General features: G+C 43.8%; 1 protein-coding gene across 1 annotated transcript in view; it reads left to right on the top strand.

Annotated features, from left to right (window-relative positions):
• The window catches only part of CHAT (choline O-acetyltransferase), a 67,615-nt gene extending 51,599 nt beyond the window's left edge, over positions 1-16,016 (top strand). The window contains exons 9-14 of the mRNA XM_054572332.1: positions 631-759; positions 3,330-3,452; positions 6,380-6,521; positions 6,654-6,716; positions 13,900-14,037; positions 15,747-16,016. Coding sequence (XP_054428307.1) covers positions 631-759; positions 3,330-3,452; positions 6,380-6,521; positions 6,654-6,716; positions 13,900-14,037; positions 15,747-16,016 — 865 coding nt within the window. The remainder of the gene's footprint in view (positions 1-630; positions 760-3,329; positions 3,453-6,379; positions 6,522-6,653; positions 6,717-13,899; positions 14,038-15,746) is intronic.
• The last annotated feature ends 927 nt before the right edge of the window (positions 16,017-16,943 follow it).

Here is a 16,943-nt window from a genome sequence, read left to right as displayed (position 1 = left end):
CCAGGGAAGCTCTGATCAATCCCTATGGTTTGTCCCCAAGTCCAGGATCGGCTAACTGATGATCCAGCACAGACAGAAGGTTTCTGAGCTGCAGCTCTCTCTATCTTCTCAGGCTGCATCTCTCTCCTTAGCTTCCAAACTGGCCGACTAAGGGCTTCTCTGACTTTTAACACACTAGGTTCCTTCCTCCATTTACCACTTCCCTTATTCTCTTTTTTTTAGAATCTTCTCCCTGATTTTATGTTCTAAACCTCTTCCACGGTTTAGGAACTCTTTAGGATCTCTGAAAACCCAGACCAACCTTAGCAAACAGAATGACATAATTTGCTTCAATTTATCTCCAAATGTTTTATAGTTGTTATGGTATAATATAGTAGAACAGGAAAATGTTAAAAAAAAACAACAACAACTGGCTTTGCAGTCAGATAGAACTGGATAGAATCCTGGCTCTGCCACCTGCTAATCTGTGTGGGCTCTCTGAGCTTCACTCTGTTCGTTAGTACAGTGCTTCGGGGGCACCTTATATCCTCTGAACTTCAAATAGCTGAGATGACTGCAGAGGGCAAAGAAAAATGCTGCCTGCAGCCCTCAGCTCTCAGGGCTGAGGAGGTCACTTCTCTGTGCCTGCAGGATGAGGAACAGCAAGAAGCTAGTCCGAGCTGACTCTGTCACTGAGCTGCCAGCTCCCAGGAGGCTGAGGTGGAAATGCTCCCCGGTAATTCAAGGTTTCTTAGCCTCCTCAGCAGAAAAACTTCAACGGTAAGGAAAAGCTCCAGCCTTCTTTGGAGTGATGCTCTGGGGGTCACCAATGTCCTTCCCACATTGGCTGCCAAGAGTCCCTGATAAGTTTCAGGGACCCCAGCTCCTCTGCTCCCCATCCCCTCATGAAAATGTAGTCAAACTAAAGGGGAGTTATAACTCTAGGGGAAATAAGCTTGCCAAAGGATCCATCATTTCCATAAAATGCAAACATGGAGCAGTTTTTTTTTTCAAGGGTTTCACTTGACTGAGCACAGTCAAGATGGGGAAATCATTCTGTTTGGGGGGAGTAATAAACAACTGGTTTGAATAGGTCATTTGAATCCAAGCTATTTCAATTTGCTTGAATTTTCACTGCACCTTGACAAGGAGGGTTTTATTCCCAAGGGCAGTTCAGGCCCTAAAGGTACCCAGGCAGGGGAGCAAAGACCCCTAATAGGACCCAGGCAGGGGGGCCAGGGATGAGTGTGGGCCCCTCTTGGGGAGCACAGTACTGGCAGTGGCGAGGTGTGAGGAGAGCCAAGGGCTGACAACTGAATCTGGACCTTGGTTGTTCATTCTCTCATTCAGTAAGTGAACATGAGTGTATTCATTCATTCATTCATTCATTCATTCATTCATTCAACCAATATGTGCAGAGCTCTAGTTTGTGCCAGGCCTGTGGTAAAGCTCTGAGGACACAGAAATGAATGTTCTGTGAGACCTGCCCTCCAAACTTTAGTGGAGGAAGCAAATCCCCAAAGAAAAAATGTGTGATGTAGTAAGTGCCAAAAACCAAACAAAGGCATACAGATATGAACCCACAGAGGACACAAGAGCTGAATTCTGCCAGGACATTGAGGGGGACTTTACAAAGATGGGCCTTGAGAGATGGAGAGGAGTTTGTGTTGCAGGCAGCTGGCGGAAGGGGGTTGGGGTTGATAAAGATCCAGACTACTTCAGAGAATAACAAGTGAGAGAATGGCCAGAGTTAGGGACACTAAAGAGAAGCTGGAGCCTCATTATGAAGAGTTTCATGCTCCTCATGTCACAGGGCCTGGAAGCTGTGAGAAGCCCTGGAGGATTTTGTACAGGGGGTTTCGGGGAGCCAGCCAGCAGACTCTGGGAATAGGGTAGGTGAGCTGGATAGAGTGTGGCTGGCTTGGAGGCTAAGGGTGCAGAGGACAAGTCCCCTGCAAGCTGCTATGAAGACTGACTGGCTTTCATGGAAGAGTGGCCTTGGGTGTTCCTCAATAAGGTGGTGCTCATATCTCAACCATACACAGCTGTTTTGGGATAAGCAAGCTACTAGGAAGGTGAGTTAGTTGCTGAGCCCTGGGAAGAAGAAGGATCCTGCACACTTTTAGGGGTTTGAGCAGGTCTCACTTGATCCTGAGGCCCACAGCTCCTCTTTCTGGAAGATGGAGAAGAGGGAAAGTGTGGGGTCCAAGTGGGCAGAGCTTGAGCGAAAGGTTTCCAAGGGCCTGTCTTGATTCTGAGCTCAGCTTGTGTGGAGACAATGAGTCAACAGGTCAGACTGAGGGTTGAGTTCCCATGGGAACTGATTCTCTGAGTTCTGCTGAGTCCCCAGAGCCTGGCATGGCCACATTGAGAGCTGAGGTTCTCTGAGGCAGGAGAAATAATTCAAGGAGGGGCAGGCAGGGAGTGTCAGGTCCTGAGGGAGCAGGTGAGTGAGTGGAGGCCCAGGTTTCTCCCCCAAGGCTCTGCTTTTACACATGGCTGGTAGGCAGATGGTGTGGACCTGACTGGACATTGCTGCAGGGGGCAGTCAGCCCAGACCCCAAGCTCATTATGAAGGAGGAGATTGGTCATTATTGGGGTGCTCAAGGGTCTCAGTGTAGACTCAGGGACTCTTCCTGCTATTCTTACAATGACTCCTGGGCAGCAAATATCTGGGCATGTCACGGCAGCCACAACATCAGTGTCTGGGTAAAATGGACTTTTAGTCACTGGCAAGCAGTCTTTACTGTGGTGACTGTGCAGAGCAGTCAGGTTCCAGGTCTTTCTTTCCAAAGCACAACAGGGATGAGTCTCAGTGAGGAGAAGCTATTTCCAGCCATCTGAGAAGTGGGCTTTGCCCCGGACAGAGAGGGTCTGTGGATCTGGCAGGATGGCCAGAATGCCAAAAGAACACACAAAGATGCTGGACATATCTTCCCAAACCGGTCAAACAAGTGATCTCTCTCAGGCTCACTTCTGTGAGCAGAGGGATTTTATGACTGTGTTTGTTAGCACTGTTCTCCTTCTCATGCAAATATCTGTTCTGCCTCCATGTCCCTCCCTGCAGTCAAGCCCATCTCCCTCCAGTCCCAGAGCTGAGCCAGAGCTGAGCCACCATCTTGTCCAGCCACACCTCATCTTCAGCTCAGAGAAAGCTTGGTCCAGCACACCCTCTGCCATTTGAATATGCCAAGGACCGTCTCTGACATACTGATCCATTCCTGGAGGGCAGGGACTGTGTCCTGAACTTCTGGAGTGCTAGTACATAGACTAGGCTCAAAAAACTTGTTTAGATTCTTTGATGTGTGCATTCTATTTTTCATGAAATAAAAGCATTTTTCCCCCCACAGAATAGTAAAAAATCTCGACTTCATTGTTTATAAGTTTGACAATTATGGGAAGACATTCATTAAGAAGCAGAAATGCAGCCCCGATGCCTTCATTCAGGTGGCTCTCCAACTGGCCTTCTACAGGTGAGCAAAACCTGCCCAGAAGGGCTGATTGACAAGCTTCTCTAGACTCTAGAGTCTAGAAGTACCCTGGAGGGAGAAAGACTTTCTGTGGGTTTAGAGAACAGGAGGATGACCAGGGCAGACTGCTTGGTAAAGGTGCCACCTAACTGGGTTTCAAGGTATGAAACTTTCTCAGAAAAGAGAATGAACAATGTCATAGTCAGTCACTTACCTGAGTGATGACCCAGGGATGCAGAGCACAAATGGCAGGAAGGAAGCTAACCAAGGCCAAACAGGTAATAGGGACATTGGACTGTGAAGATGCTCCTCCTCCATATCCCTTCCAGTCCCCCTGGGCCTCTGGAGCTGTGACATAACCTCCCATTATTCTGGTTGCAATAATAAAGTAGAACTATCATCCTTCAGTGGGTCGAGTCAAAGATTTTGGACTCCTCCTTGATTTGTCTCTCATCCCCTACCATGTTAGTTGTTTCCCAAGTGTCTCTTTGCCCTTCACCTCCATTTCTACCTCCACCACTGTTGGGCCTTCCCAAGCCCCTGTCATCTCATGCTCAGTCAACTGCAGTGTGCTCCCTGGGGATCTCTGCCTCCAATCTTACCCACTATATCCTATCTTCATAAAGCATGAACTTGGAAATATGAAAATCAGAAACTATCATTTACCTCCTTGAACCCTCCTAATGGCTTCCCACTATGCTTAGAACAAAGTCCAAGCTTACAAAAGTTCCCTGGCCTTACCTGGGTTCCTCCCCAAAGCTCTTCCCCGCTGCTAGACCTTTGCTCTGGCTGTATCTCTGCCTAGTCACATGTCACCATCACTCTTCGCCTGCCAGCTCCTTCCCACTACTCAGGTGTCAGCCTTTAGAGGCCCTTCATGACCCTCTTATCTAAAGTATCCACCTCAGGCCTCCTTGCCACCCAGTTCTCTATCATACCAATTCAGTTATCTTTTTCTTTCATGACAATTGTCTTTCATGTGAACTACCTTGTTCGTTGATTTGTCAACTTTGTTTTCTAAGCTGTCTCTCCTAAGCATGACATTCTGGGTACCTTGCACTCCTGGCACAGAGCAGGCATCAGGTACTGAGTCAAACATGAGAAGACACTACAGGAGTGTTAGCTATACATGACACAGTCAAGTCTGTGATTTAGAAAAATCTCTATAGTTGTAGGTAGTAATGGTTGAAGGCAGAGTAGAGCACCTGACTCACCTTTTATAGAATGCTAAAACTAACATGCAAAGCAAATCTTCCTCAAGATACGGCTGACTTCAGTTGGCTCCAGTATTCCAGATGCAACTGTTCATAAACTGGCATTGCTAGCAAAGAGCAGTTGTTCCACCAGATCTGTGTTCAGTTTGTAACACCCAGGGAAACAGGAAGTGACCTTGTCTAAAGCTGGAGCAAGGAACGCTTACTAATAAGCAGGCAGCACCCCTGTTGACACAGCATCCTGATCCTAGTGTCCCACATGGGGCTGTAACTCATGGGAAAGGGAGCAGCCACTCTGAGCATCTGTCTTCTTACTACTCATTGGTAAAGCCTGATGTCGCCTTCATCACTGGGACACAGAGGCCTTGCCAGCACAGAACTGTGGCAGGACCTGATGTCTGGAATTGCAGTCAGTGCTATTCTGATGCTCAGATATCAACTGGCTGAAATGGGCCATGAGGTCAGGTTCCTGCTCGAGCCATGACTAGGGACTTCACTGAATGAGTACTTCAGATCTTCAGATCCAAAGCCAAGAGGAGCCTACACAGAGCACCCCCTCCTAATGTGATCTTTGCTGTCACTGGACATGACCAGATGATCCCAGGACTCATTGAAAAGCTAAAACATGATCTGCTTCCCATGGAGAACATTCTTCACAGTATAAGCTTTAATATATTTAAAATAAAAGCTTCTTCTAGATTCAGCAAAACCCTGGAAGCTGCCTCAATTGGGGTTGATCAGTTTCCAGCCAGTGATGGCATCTATTTTAATGCTTGGTAGAGCATTTGCCTCCAGTGGCCATAGAGATATGGGAAATGAGTTCCCTGCCAGTGTCTTGGAAAAATTAGATATAGGTGTAATAAAAGTTTATTCACTTGCTCACCAAGCAATACAGAAACAAGCACTGTGCTGAATTGGACTTGGCCTTCCACCCTCCTGGAGTTAACCCAGTGTAGCACAGACATGCCCTGAGGAAGCTGTGACTTACTGTGTGACTTGGTATTGTCACTGCTCTTCTCTGAGTTCTGTGTCTTTCCCTTCTTTCAACCCCAACATCAAGGACTTTACTGACTTGTAAACAAAGGTGTGTGCCAGCCAAGCACACAAGCCTAGGGGTGCTCACTTGGTTCACATGCCTAAGGAAGAGACTTTCTCTGGCTATTGTGGGCAGTGGCTGCAACGGCTCCCATCATAGGCCTTAAGGATGAGAGACACAGCCATACTGCCCATGGGTCTGTTAGAAGCCCAGCTGCCCCTACACATTGCAACACCTTACTCCAGCGACCACTGAGGCCCTTCCCTCCCTCCATCCATAGTTCGTGCTTGAATTGTTTTAAATAAAACAGGATTCTCTCAAGAGTGTGAATGATTAATTACACAATTATTCCATTCTGTACCATTAATCAAACAGTCATCAGGTCTTGTAGAAATTTCTAGGTTTCTCGCCAGATTGGGATTTTTTTTTAAAGCTACCAGTCACTTCTTTATTTTATATCTGTGCAGTATCACCAATGTATGGAAATGTACATAGCTCTTCATATTAGACTCTTACAAAATTCATCTATGGGAAATTGCCTCTAAAATTAATCAAGGTTAAAGTGAAATATTATGCCAAGTCAGGACTGTAAAATAAAGCCAGCTGGACTATCATTCTCTCAGCATTTCTGAATGCCTGAGAATGCATCACCATTTGCCATTCACCTCTCACTTATGCAGGCTCCATCGCAGACTCGCACCCACCTATGAGAGCGCATCTATTCGCCGGTTCCAGGAGGGACGGGTGGACAACATTCGATCAGCCACTCCAGAGGCACTGAGCTTTGTGAAAGCTATCACTGACCACAAGGCTGCTCTGCCGGTAAGGTCTGCTCCATCTGAGAAGTCTCAAGGAGGCTACCTGTCTGCTCAAATCTATGACAATTACCTCCTTTGACCTTTTTGTCACTGAGCAGCCTCTTAAACTCCATATTTGTATATGATCTGTTTCCAGGATTCAGAGAAACTGCTGCTTCTGAAGGATGCCATCCGAGCCCAGACTGAGTACACAGTCATGGTGAGTGATAAGGCACCTCCTTGCTTGACCTTATGACTGTGGGCTGTGCCAGAGCTGGAACCACCAGAGCAGGGCCACCACCCAAGCTGGGTGAGAGCTGAGCCACCAATTGCCCAGTCAGTTGGCAAGATCACCCTGCCTCTCAGAGTCTCCTTCTTGTTTTTAGAACCTAGATAACGCACCTCTCCTGTTTTCTACATGGATTTTACAAGAATACCATGAATGGTCTTTGAAACAACAATAATATTAGTATGAAATATGTACAGCAATTTATTCTTTATATTACAAGAGAAGTCAAATGTGAGGAGTTTGCACCTGGGTCTGGCAAACTGCAGTGGTTTCTACACCTTGCACAATCACAAGTGAAGCAGTGATTTTGCTTTCTTATTCTTCATATTTTTATTTATACTGCTTATAAATAAAAGGTCTTTTCTGAAAATTAATAGAGACATCAAAATTGTAAGGAAAATATTTCCCTAGTTTAGAGAAATAATTTACTTTCTAGCACTGCAAGCCAGCATATAGAAAACAGAGAATAAGCTATTTCTGGGACAGGTGATCAATATGTTAATTGCAAGTCATTCTGATACAGTCTTTAAAAAGGAGTTCACCAGATTTCACTCAATGTAGTTGAAAGCAAGTACAATTCATATCTGGATTTTAAAACTAGTCAATGTAGACTTTCCCCTAATTCACTATATTCTCCAATATAGGTCTCTAATTCCAAAGAGTAGAGTGTTCTGTTTGTAGAAAATCAAACTCACTCTCATGTTTCCAATGGCTATTTTTTGGTTTTCTGTTTTATGCCTTTATATAGTGCTGAGTGTTATAAAATAAAAAAAGTAGTTTATAAGCCTGACATTGGGAGTTTACTGTGCAATTAGTAGAAGAGGCCCTTAAATGATAGATCCAATCCTATGTGAAAGGACCCCACAAGAAGTAGCAGAGAGCATGGAGGAACTAGCTCATTCTTCTGCTTGGGAAAGCCAAGACTTCATAGAGGAAATGGTGCTTAATGAGACATGAAAGATGAGGAAGTACTTATAACAGACATAGAAAGAAAGGATGGACCCAGGAGGCAACAGCATGTGCAAAGGCGAAGTCTTGAGAGAATAATGCACATTGAAGGAAAAGCAAGTAGTTCAGTATGTATAAAGAACAGAGAAGCAAGATAGCTCATTATGTTGGATTTTCCTGTTACAAAGCTACTCTGATGACCAGGTAGGATGAGGACCTGATTGGAACATTGGGTGCCAAGGGGTAGCAATGCTGATTATGTATAAGGACCTATATATATTTTAAAAAAGCTGATATAAGGACTGAAGTAGAGCAGGGATGGGGGCTGAAGAGGAAGTACAAACTTTTTTTAACGTGTCTTTTTTATTTTAATTAATTAATTTATTTTTTCAAATACATTTGTCTCTGCCTACCCCCCACCACTTTCCTTTGCCCTCTCCCTCCCTCCCTCAACTCTTCCCCTTTGGTTTTGTCCATGAGACCTTGCTATATGTTCCTTGACTTTCCCCTTCCCTTTCATTTCCTCCGCCCCCCTCCCTCCTTCCCTCTTGTCTCTGTTGGTTTCTTTTCCTTTCAGTGTTGTTGGTCTTATTTTCCTTGCATCTCTGTATTGTTGGTGAGGTTCCACTTATAGGTGAGATCATATGGTATTTGTCTTTCGCCCCCCTGGCTTATTTTGCTTAGCATAATGCTCTCTAGTTCCATCCATGCTGTCGCGAAGTTTAGTACTTCTTTTTTTCTTTCTCCTGCATAGTATTCCATTGTGTAAATGAGGAAGTACAAACTCTTGATTAAATATGGTGAATTGAACACAAGGGTTAACTGTCACTCCCCCTAAAACCATCAAAAATATCAGCAAAGGAATTTCAGAAGATTTTAATCCTCACCTGAGGACATTTTTTATTGCTTTTAGAGAGAAAAGGAGGAAGAGAGAGAAATATTTATGAAAGAGATAAGCATCAATTCGTTGCCCCCCATATGTGCCTGGACTGGGGATTGTACTCACCTGGACCGGAGATTGAACCCTTAGCCTTTTGGTTATGGGATGACACTCCAACCAGCTGAGCCACACTGGCCGGGGCAGCAAAGGGATTTTTAAGCCACAAATACATTAGGAAAAAGAGAATAGAAAAGAAGTGACAGATAAGTTTCAGAGCTGAAAAGTAAAACAGGTGACAACTAATTTAGCAGACCAGAGGAAGCTGAAACCCAAGCAAATAATGAGGGAGGCTCAGGAGCCTAATGAACTACATTGCAGGACGTCAGACATTGGGGGTTTCCACCAAAAGTAGGGGTGCATGTGGGGCTGAAGATGATTGGTTGATGATTTATATAAGAAACAGACTTCCAGTTCCTCTCCACTACCCCAGTGCAGCCAGGCTAGTATCTTCCCCTTCCCCAAAGGTGGACTAGAAGCTGATCTTCTGGAGAGGTTGAAGAAGGACTCTAGACTTGGAGACACCAGATACAGCTGAGGGAGTGGATATTTTCTCCAAAAGAGAAGATTAATCAAAGCTGGCTTACTTAATGGTAAACCCTCCAGCCACTCAGCTCCAGGTATGCAGCTAAACACCTTTATTACCACCTCTCTGCAAGCAGGAGATTAAAGGATTTCTATGTGGTAAAACTGACCTGGTCAGGAGAGCAAAGCCACAGACACTGACAGTGAGGGTCCCTAATGAAAAAACCTAGCCAGTTCACTTCACAGTGAAATCCTCCAGTTGACAAGTACATTCTCATTCTTCTACTCATCAGTGATTTATTCTTAAATATAAACAGGTGGCCATAAATCATCAGACATTGAGGAGAGCTGCTAACATAAAAGATTAAAAAGAGTACAAACAAATAATTTTGTTTAATTTTTAAAATAAAAGAAAGCTAAAGGGAATGAAAACAACGCAGGAAACAGAAGGACTTGTTAAAACTATAAATGAAATCCTCTGAAAGACAAGGGATGTTATTGAATTCATAAATAAAAATAATATTTTATTTCTTTTTCAATAAATAAAAATAACCCTGGGGGAAAATATGATGGATATGTAATTGGACTTCTCAATGGCATCACTGAAAGATGGAAGATAGTAGGGCAACACTTTCAAATTCTGAGGGATATATAATTTTTAACACATATTCCATGCCCAACTAAACTATCATCAAGTTTGAGGACAGAATAAGGGTACGTTCTTTTTTTTGTTTTTATTTTTATTGTTCTAATACATTTGTCTCCATTTTCCTGCCACCACTTTCCCCTGCCCCACCCACCCCCACCTCCCACCCTCAATCCTTCCCCACTTTGGCTTTGTCCATGGGTCCTTTATACATGTTCCTTGAATCGACCCTTCCCCTTCTTTTCCCCATTAGCCTCTCCCTCCTTCCCCCTTGTTACTGTCGGTTTGTTTTTTATTTCAATGTTACTAGTTATATTTTCCTTGCTTGTTTGTTTTGTTGATTAGGTTCCACTTATAGGTGAGATCATATGGTATTTGTCTTTCACCCCTTGGCTTATTTCACTTAGCATAATGCTCTCCAGTTCCATCCATGCCATCGTGAAGGGTAGTAGCTCTTTTTCTCTTTCTGCTGCATAGTATTCCATTGTATAAATGTACCATAGTTTTTTGATCCACTCATTTATTGATGGGCACTTAGGTTGCTTCCAGCACTTGGCTGTTGCAAATTGTGCTGCTGTGAACATTGGGGTGCATATATTCTTTTGGATCGGTGTTTTGGGATTCTTAGGGTATAATCCCAGCAATGGAATCTCTGGGTCAAAAGGCAGTTCCATTTTTATCTTTTTGGGGAAATTCCACACTGTTTTCCACAGTGTCTGCACCAGTCTGCATTTCCACCAACAGTATTCTAGGGTTTCCTTTTCTCCACATCCTCACCAGCACTTGTTGTTTGTTGATTTGTTTGTGACAGCCATTCTGACTGGTGTGAAGTGGTATCTCATGGTGGTTTTAATTTGCATTTCTCTGATGGCTAGAGATGCTGAGCATCCTTTCATATGTCTCTGGGCCTTCTGTGTGTCCTCCTTGGAGAATTGTCTATTCAGGTCCTTTGCCCATTTTTTAATTGGATTGTTTGTCTTCCTGGAGTGGAGTCATGTGAGTTCTTAAAATATTTTGGAGATCAAACCCCTGAGGTATCATTGGCAAATATATTTTCCCATATGGTTGGTTCCCTTTTCATTTTGCTGATGTTTTATTTAACCATGCAGGGTAAGGGCATATTCAGACAGATAAGATTTCAAAATTTTTACTTATTAGGCTTTCTTCTTTGTAAAGCTATTGAAGGATGTAGACCACTAAAGTAAGAATAAAACAAAAAAGAAAAAAAAAGCCAGAGAATCAAAAAATCAGAAGACTCAATACAAGAAGTAGAAAAAGAGGGTGATAGTAAAAGTAGATCCCAAGTTGGCAGCTGTTCAGCAGAACTAGGGAGTAATAGGTCTATAGAAGAGCAAGAAGTGAGAGGAGAAATGAACCTGATAATTATCAGATATATTTCATTGTATTGAGGGAAGTTTTATACTTCTGGCTGAGCATTTAAGAATCAACTATTTATAGATCTATAGAAAGCTCAGCAAGGGGGAAAAAGTCATAATTTAAAAATTGTCAATTCTAGGGAAAATAAAAAAAAGTTTAGTAAGAAAGGAAATCTAATCATAATACACAAAGAACTTATTTGTGAATATTTGCATAATTATTATCATGTAAACACTGAATGTTGATGAAGCAAAAAAGAGGTAAATTATAACTATTGGGAAGATAGTAGAGTGCAAGTGTATTGGAGGAGCAGGGGTACCAAAGAGTCAAAGTTCATCTACTATCATAAGAAGATTATAGGTAAAACAAAAAATGCAGTAACAGCCATCAAAGCATGTTATTTAGAACTAAGAAAGTAAACGTCAAAAATATTCTGAGTGGTTGCCTCCATGGAGTGGGAATCAGTGCTGGCAAAGTGACATAAGCCATTGGTTTGTTTCAGTTTTTAAGCTATTATAAATAATATAGCTTTAATTAAATGATAATTAAATGTTTAGGAAAAACATTTAGAAAACTATCCTCCAAAACATTGCCACACATTATTTTGTGTTAACTATTTTAAGTTGATGGGGACAACTAAAAAAATAGAGGATGGGGAGAGAAGAGCTATAAAGATGCCTTATAAGTAAATCTGGTACCTGGTTGACCATACAGGGTAAGGGGCAAGGGAAAGAACCAAGAACCCTGCAAATATCTGGCAAGTATATTTGGTAGTGGTGGTGGAGAAAGGAAATTCCAGTGAAGAAACAAATGTTGTCCAGACTCTCATCACATATTTTCACAGCACCTTCTGATTTCCTTCATAGCACTTACCTCAGTTTTAATCACCAGTTTGCTGGAATGGTTGGTTAATATCTGTCTCCCACCACACATAAGACTCCATGAGGGTGAAGTCCATGAGGGTGAAGACTGCTTTGTTCTCTGTTGTCACTCCAGTGCCCAGCAACATCAGGCACATAGTAGGCATTCAATTAAGATTAATGATGAGTCATTTCACTCATTATTACTCATGGTTCTAATCCAAACAATGTGTTAAACCAATGCAAGTTGCCGCATGTCAGTTCAGAGATGGTGAAAACAAGGGTGGGTTGTCTTCTTCTACAGATCTACAGAAATCAGCAATTAAATAGAGAAATTGAAAGTGCGCTCTACTTCACAGATGGGCTCAGTTCTTCCCCTCTCCTAACAGGGCATGTATAAAGAAAGCTGTGGTTGCTCAGGCTGGTGTGGCTCAGTCAGCTGGAGTGTCGTCCCATACACTGAGAGTTGTAGGTTTGATTCCCAGTCAGGGCACATACCTGGGTTGCAGGTATGATCCCAGGTTGGGGAACCTATAAGAGGCAACCAATCAATGTTTTCCTCTCACATTGATGTTTCTCTCTCTTTCTTAAAAATATCTTTAGATGAGGATTCAAAAAATAATAATAATAAAATGAGCTGTGGTTGTATAATATGTCTTTTCAGCCTATAATTAGGTACATGTGGAAATACTAGGACCTCTGAGACATCTTTATGCATTCATTCACAACTGAAAGAGAATAGCTGTCGAAATCTCCATATGTGCTTTGTAAATCTGAGCAAAGTTCACTGTGATGAGAGGTTTCCTTATATGTGGGGCTGTAACAGCTGGATGGGCAACACATAACTGTGAACCCCGGCCCCTCTGCAACTCAAACTGCCCTGAGGGTAACCTAGAGGTTATCACTGTAGGCCAGAGGTGACCCCCATGCCTGCATCAGCCCCCCCCAACAAATTGTCCCAAATAAACATGTAATCCAAGAAAAACCAGTGTTGTGTGCTACACCTGCAGCCTAAAGTGGGAATGATGTAGAATGCATGCCCTAGCCCATGGCCCCACTTCCAGCCACACCAACACACTGAGTGCCTCCTACATAGAGATTCTGGAGCACCCATTGCGATTATCTTATCCTTTGATAAGAACTCAAATACTTGTGATAAAAAGGAAAAAACCTTTTTCCATTCAACAAGTTTTTCCCTTGAAAATGTCAGCTGGGTCTTTGCTAAGATGTCTACTTTCTGTCTCAAAAGTTTCTTAGATTTTGAATCCACTTGAGTTTAATTGATTCTTGGTCCATGAAATAGCAACTAAGATACAGGAACAGATTTAACACCCTCTATTCTCATTTCTAGGGCTCCCACTGAAGGATCAAGTGTTGGTTATGGTGAGAGTCTGCCCCAATGATAGCCTAGGGCACCTCTCGCTGTGTTTGCATAGGGCTTGGCAGTCCCTGGGCCTGGCACTTCTCCCTCTCCCCAGACTCCTTCACTAACTGAAGACGTATTGTGCATGGCCCTGCCCACCTGCTCCTTTCACTTAGAGCACTAAGTGGTCATACATGGTACACAACAGCAGTGAGTATGGGAGGGACTCATGCTAGAATGCAGCCAGATCTGGACTCATCCTATGAATATAAAAATGCACAAGGGCCTAAGGAGCAGAGGCCACATGGTAAAGGGTTGCCTCCCATACACACTGTCCACAGCAAGCACTGAGTAACTGTGGCCCCTGGAGTCACCATTAGCACTGTAAACTGGAGAAGAGGGGAAGAGGTATTGGGAGCCCTCATCTCATTTACTATTCTTTGTTCCCTACTGCCTAGGCCATAACAGGGATGGCTATTGACAACCACCTGCTGGGGCTGCGGGAGTTGGCCCGAGAAATGTGTGAGGAGCTACCTGAGATGTTCACGGATGAAACATACTTGATGAGCAATCAATTTGTCCTCTCCACCAGCCAGGTACAGCCCTACTGTGGCCGTCACCCAAGAAGCCACTTAATGTAACCAGTGGGCTTTCTGTAGAGCTCAGTGAATACAGCCTGCTTGTTGGATTTAGGAAACTCTTATATCGGCATCTCATGAGCTCTGTAACCTTCTGCAAAATGACCTAAATGTTCAGAGCACTGGTTTTCATCTTCTAAATGGGAGTAATCACAGACATGATCTTAGTAGAGGTGGACAGTACAGGAAAGCACCCATCCTGGTGCCCTAACCATTATGCTTACTCTCTTTTAATGTTATCTGTGAAGACTGACAGATCTAGAGTGAAGTCCTGACTCAACTAGATGCGATGATGTAGGTATAAAGCCCAGTCCAATGCCTGGTATGGACAGGGCCCTCCAAGCAGGCCACAGCCACTACTATAAAGGGCCAGTGACCAGCAGTAAGTGATTAGCTGCCAGCCCAGCATCTCCTAACCAGCACCACAGGCTTGTTCTGTTGGAAGACTGCTGTCACAAAGACAGAATGAAATCCATTAGAGAAAGGCAGCAGTTTAGGGAAGAAAGTACCCCCCATACATCAGTTTCCTAAACTCTACCTCATCTGTGAAAGGCTGGGCATGGGCAATAAAAGGAGCTCATAAAGTTGTATATGAGGATAAAAGCCCACTCAGTAATTTGATTTTCTCATTTCTGCAGTGAGCTCACAAATGTGACTAAACAAGGGTAGAACACAACATAAATTCTTCAGGAAACCATCCATGGGCAAAAAGTGCTTTGGAATGGCTTTATGGCCTTCAGCTGTTGCATGGCAAATTTATCTGACAATGAGGTGACTCTATTAGCAAGACTAATGGTTTGTTCTGCCCCATTAAAACAACCAGTGTCATTCTGAAGGTCCAAGTACACAGCGCCAGAAACCTGTGGGTTTAAAACAAACCCACGCTGCACCTGACCCAAAATGTGTTCTATTTTCTCCTTAACACCAGCTAATAAAATTAATTAGAGTGTGGTGGTTTATTTGTTTAAACTGGAAATGAACAATTTATGACTCAAATGCCTTTAGAAACAATTTTCTGGGTTTGTGTCTGGATTACAAAATCTGGATGCTCTGAATTCAAAACATAGTAGATACATAACTAAAATTCCGATTGATAACAAACTTCAAAAAAACCCAGTGCTGGGTAATTGTGCATGACCAGACTGTGGGGAGAAAAAAATCAGACCAGCCAGGCAATGCTGACAGTAATTAAGGATGTGGGGAAAGTTGACAGAGGAGACAGGCCAGATTTCCTCCAGTTCATAAATTACTCCCTCTGGGAAGACATTGAACCATTGAGTGTCACCAGGGTGCTGTTTAGTAAATTACTCTGATTGCCTCGGTGCCTCCAATGGCCCCCAGGTGAAGAAGAGACTCAGCTGAGACCCAGCAGCAGGTGAATTTGGGAGCTTCTGACTCCACAAGTAGAGCAGATTTCACACCAGGGAATAGCTTACGGCCCTCTTCTCTTTCTATCATGCGGTTAAATGGGTTTGTCATAATGACTCTGGCCATGGCCATCTATGCTGAAGCAGTCAGTTGATTTGGTTAATTCATTCAAAAGCCCAAAATAGTCAGAGAAGCAAATACTCCATTGAGGCCCCTGGGTTGTCAGAACGTACTTCATTCTGGCAGACTCACAGGTTGCATTTCAGAACAAGCAGCTCCTGACCTGTTCTCTCTTGCAGGTGCCCACCTCCATGGAGATGTTTTGCTGCTATGGACCCGTGGTGCCCGATGGGTATGGTGCCTGCTACAACCCCCAGCCTGAAAGCATCCTTTTCTGCATCTCAAGCTTCCATAACTGCAAAGAGACCTCTTCTCCCAAGTTTGTGAAAGCTGTGGAAGAAAGCCTGACTGAAATGAAAGACCTCTGCATTCTGCCTCAGTCTGCTTCAGGCAAGCCACTGGTGATAAAAGAAAAAGCAACAAGTTCTAGCCAGTGCCACCAACCTTGACTCCTACCACTGCATATCATCTCCCCAAACCCAGCATCTGCAGCTGCCAGACCCTGCTGAACCCCTGCTTTCAACCATTACCCTAGCTTTCTGCAGCTCCTCTGTCCCCGGGACCCAACACACAGACTACAGCGGGGGCATCACACAAAGTTGAGTGTCTGGAGGAAAGTGTTTCTCATTAGGCATGGAATCGTCATTAGTTATAGAGCTGCCCTCTAGCCTGTGCACTGATAAAATTGCTGCTGAGGACATCAGACCAGCCTGGATCAGATGTGGCCTGGGTGAAGTGGGGAAATGTATACTGACTTCCCTTCACTTCCTCGGAAGCTTAACGTTGGTATGTCCTTCCCCAAAAGGACCTAGAATGTCCAGGTTACGTTTTTGCCCAGCAGAAGAATGAATTACCTTATTAAGTGCAATGTACCTAATGAATCATGGGGGAAGAAGCTAACTCCAGGTCATTACCTTTTTTATTTTGGGGAGGAGTAGGGAAGGTTGTTTTCAGATTCAAAGCAATCTAATCATTCAGAGTGGCCTGTGGTGAGCCACACAGTTCTGTAAGCTCTTTCTCCTCTACACACACTGAGGCCGTTAATTTAAAATATAGTGACCTGGGCCCACGCACACACTTCACCTTTTGCTTCCCAAGGAGAGCCTTCAACTGAATTGATGAAATCTGATATGGCTATTCTGGAAGGGGAAAAAAACTTGTCTGTCATTGCCCTGGAGTATTTGCTGCCCTCTGCTTCTCCAGGGTCCTCAGGGACAGTCCAGGTTGAATGAACAGCATAGCCCAGGGCAAGCAGTGGAGATGGAGTGAGGACCAGCCCACTTTCCCAAGGATCCTGTCACTTCTGCTTTTTCTGGTTGCTTTCTTACTCCCCTTCACACACAAAAAAAATGTCCCATAGGTGATCTGCCTTTTAG

The sequence above is a fragment of the Pteronotus mesoamericanus genome, unplaced genomic scaffold (assembly GCF_021234165.1).
Source record: "Pteronotus mesoamericanus isolate MK-2021 breed Mesoamerican mustached bat unplaced genomic scaffold, CSHL_Meso_final contig_230, whole genome shotgun sequence".
NCBI classification, from domain to species: domain Eukaryota; kingdom Metazoa; phylum Chordata; class Mammalia; order Chiroptera; family Mormoopidae; genus Pteronotus; species Pteronotus mesoamericanus.
The sequence above is the reverse complement of the archived record's forward strand: the minus strand, read 5'-3'. Positions and strand labels throughout refer to the sequence as shown.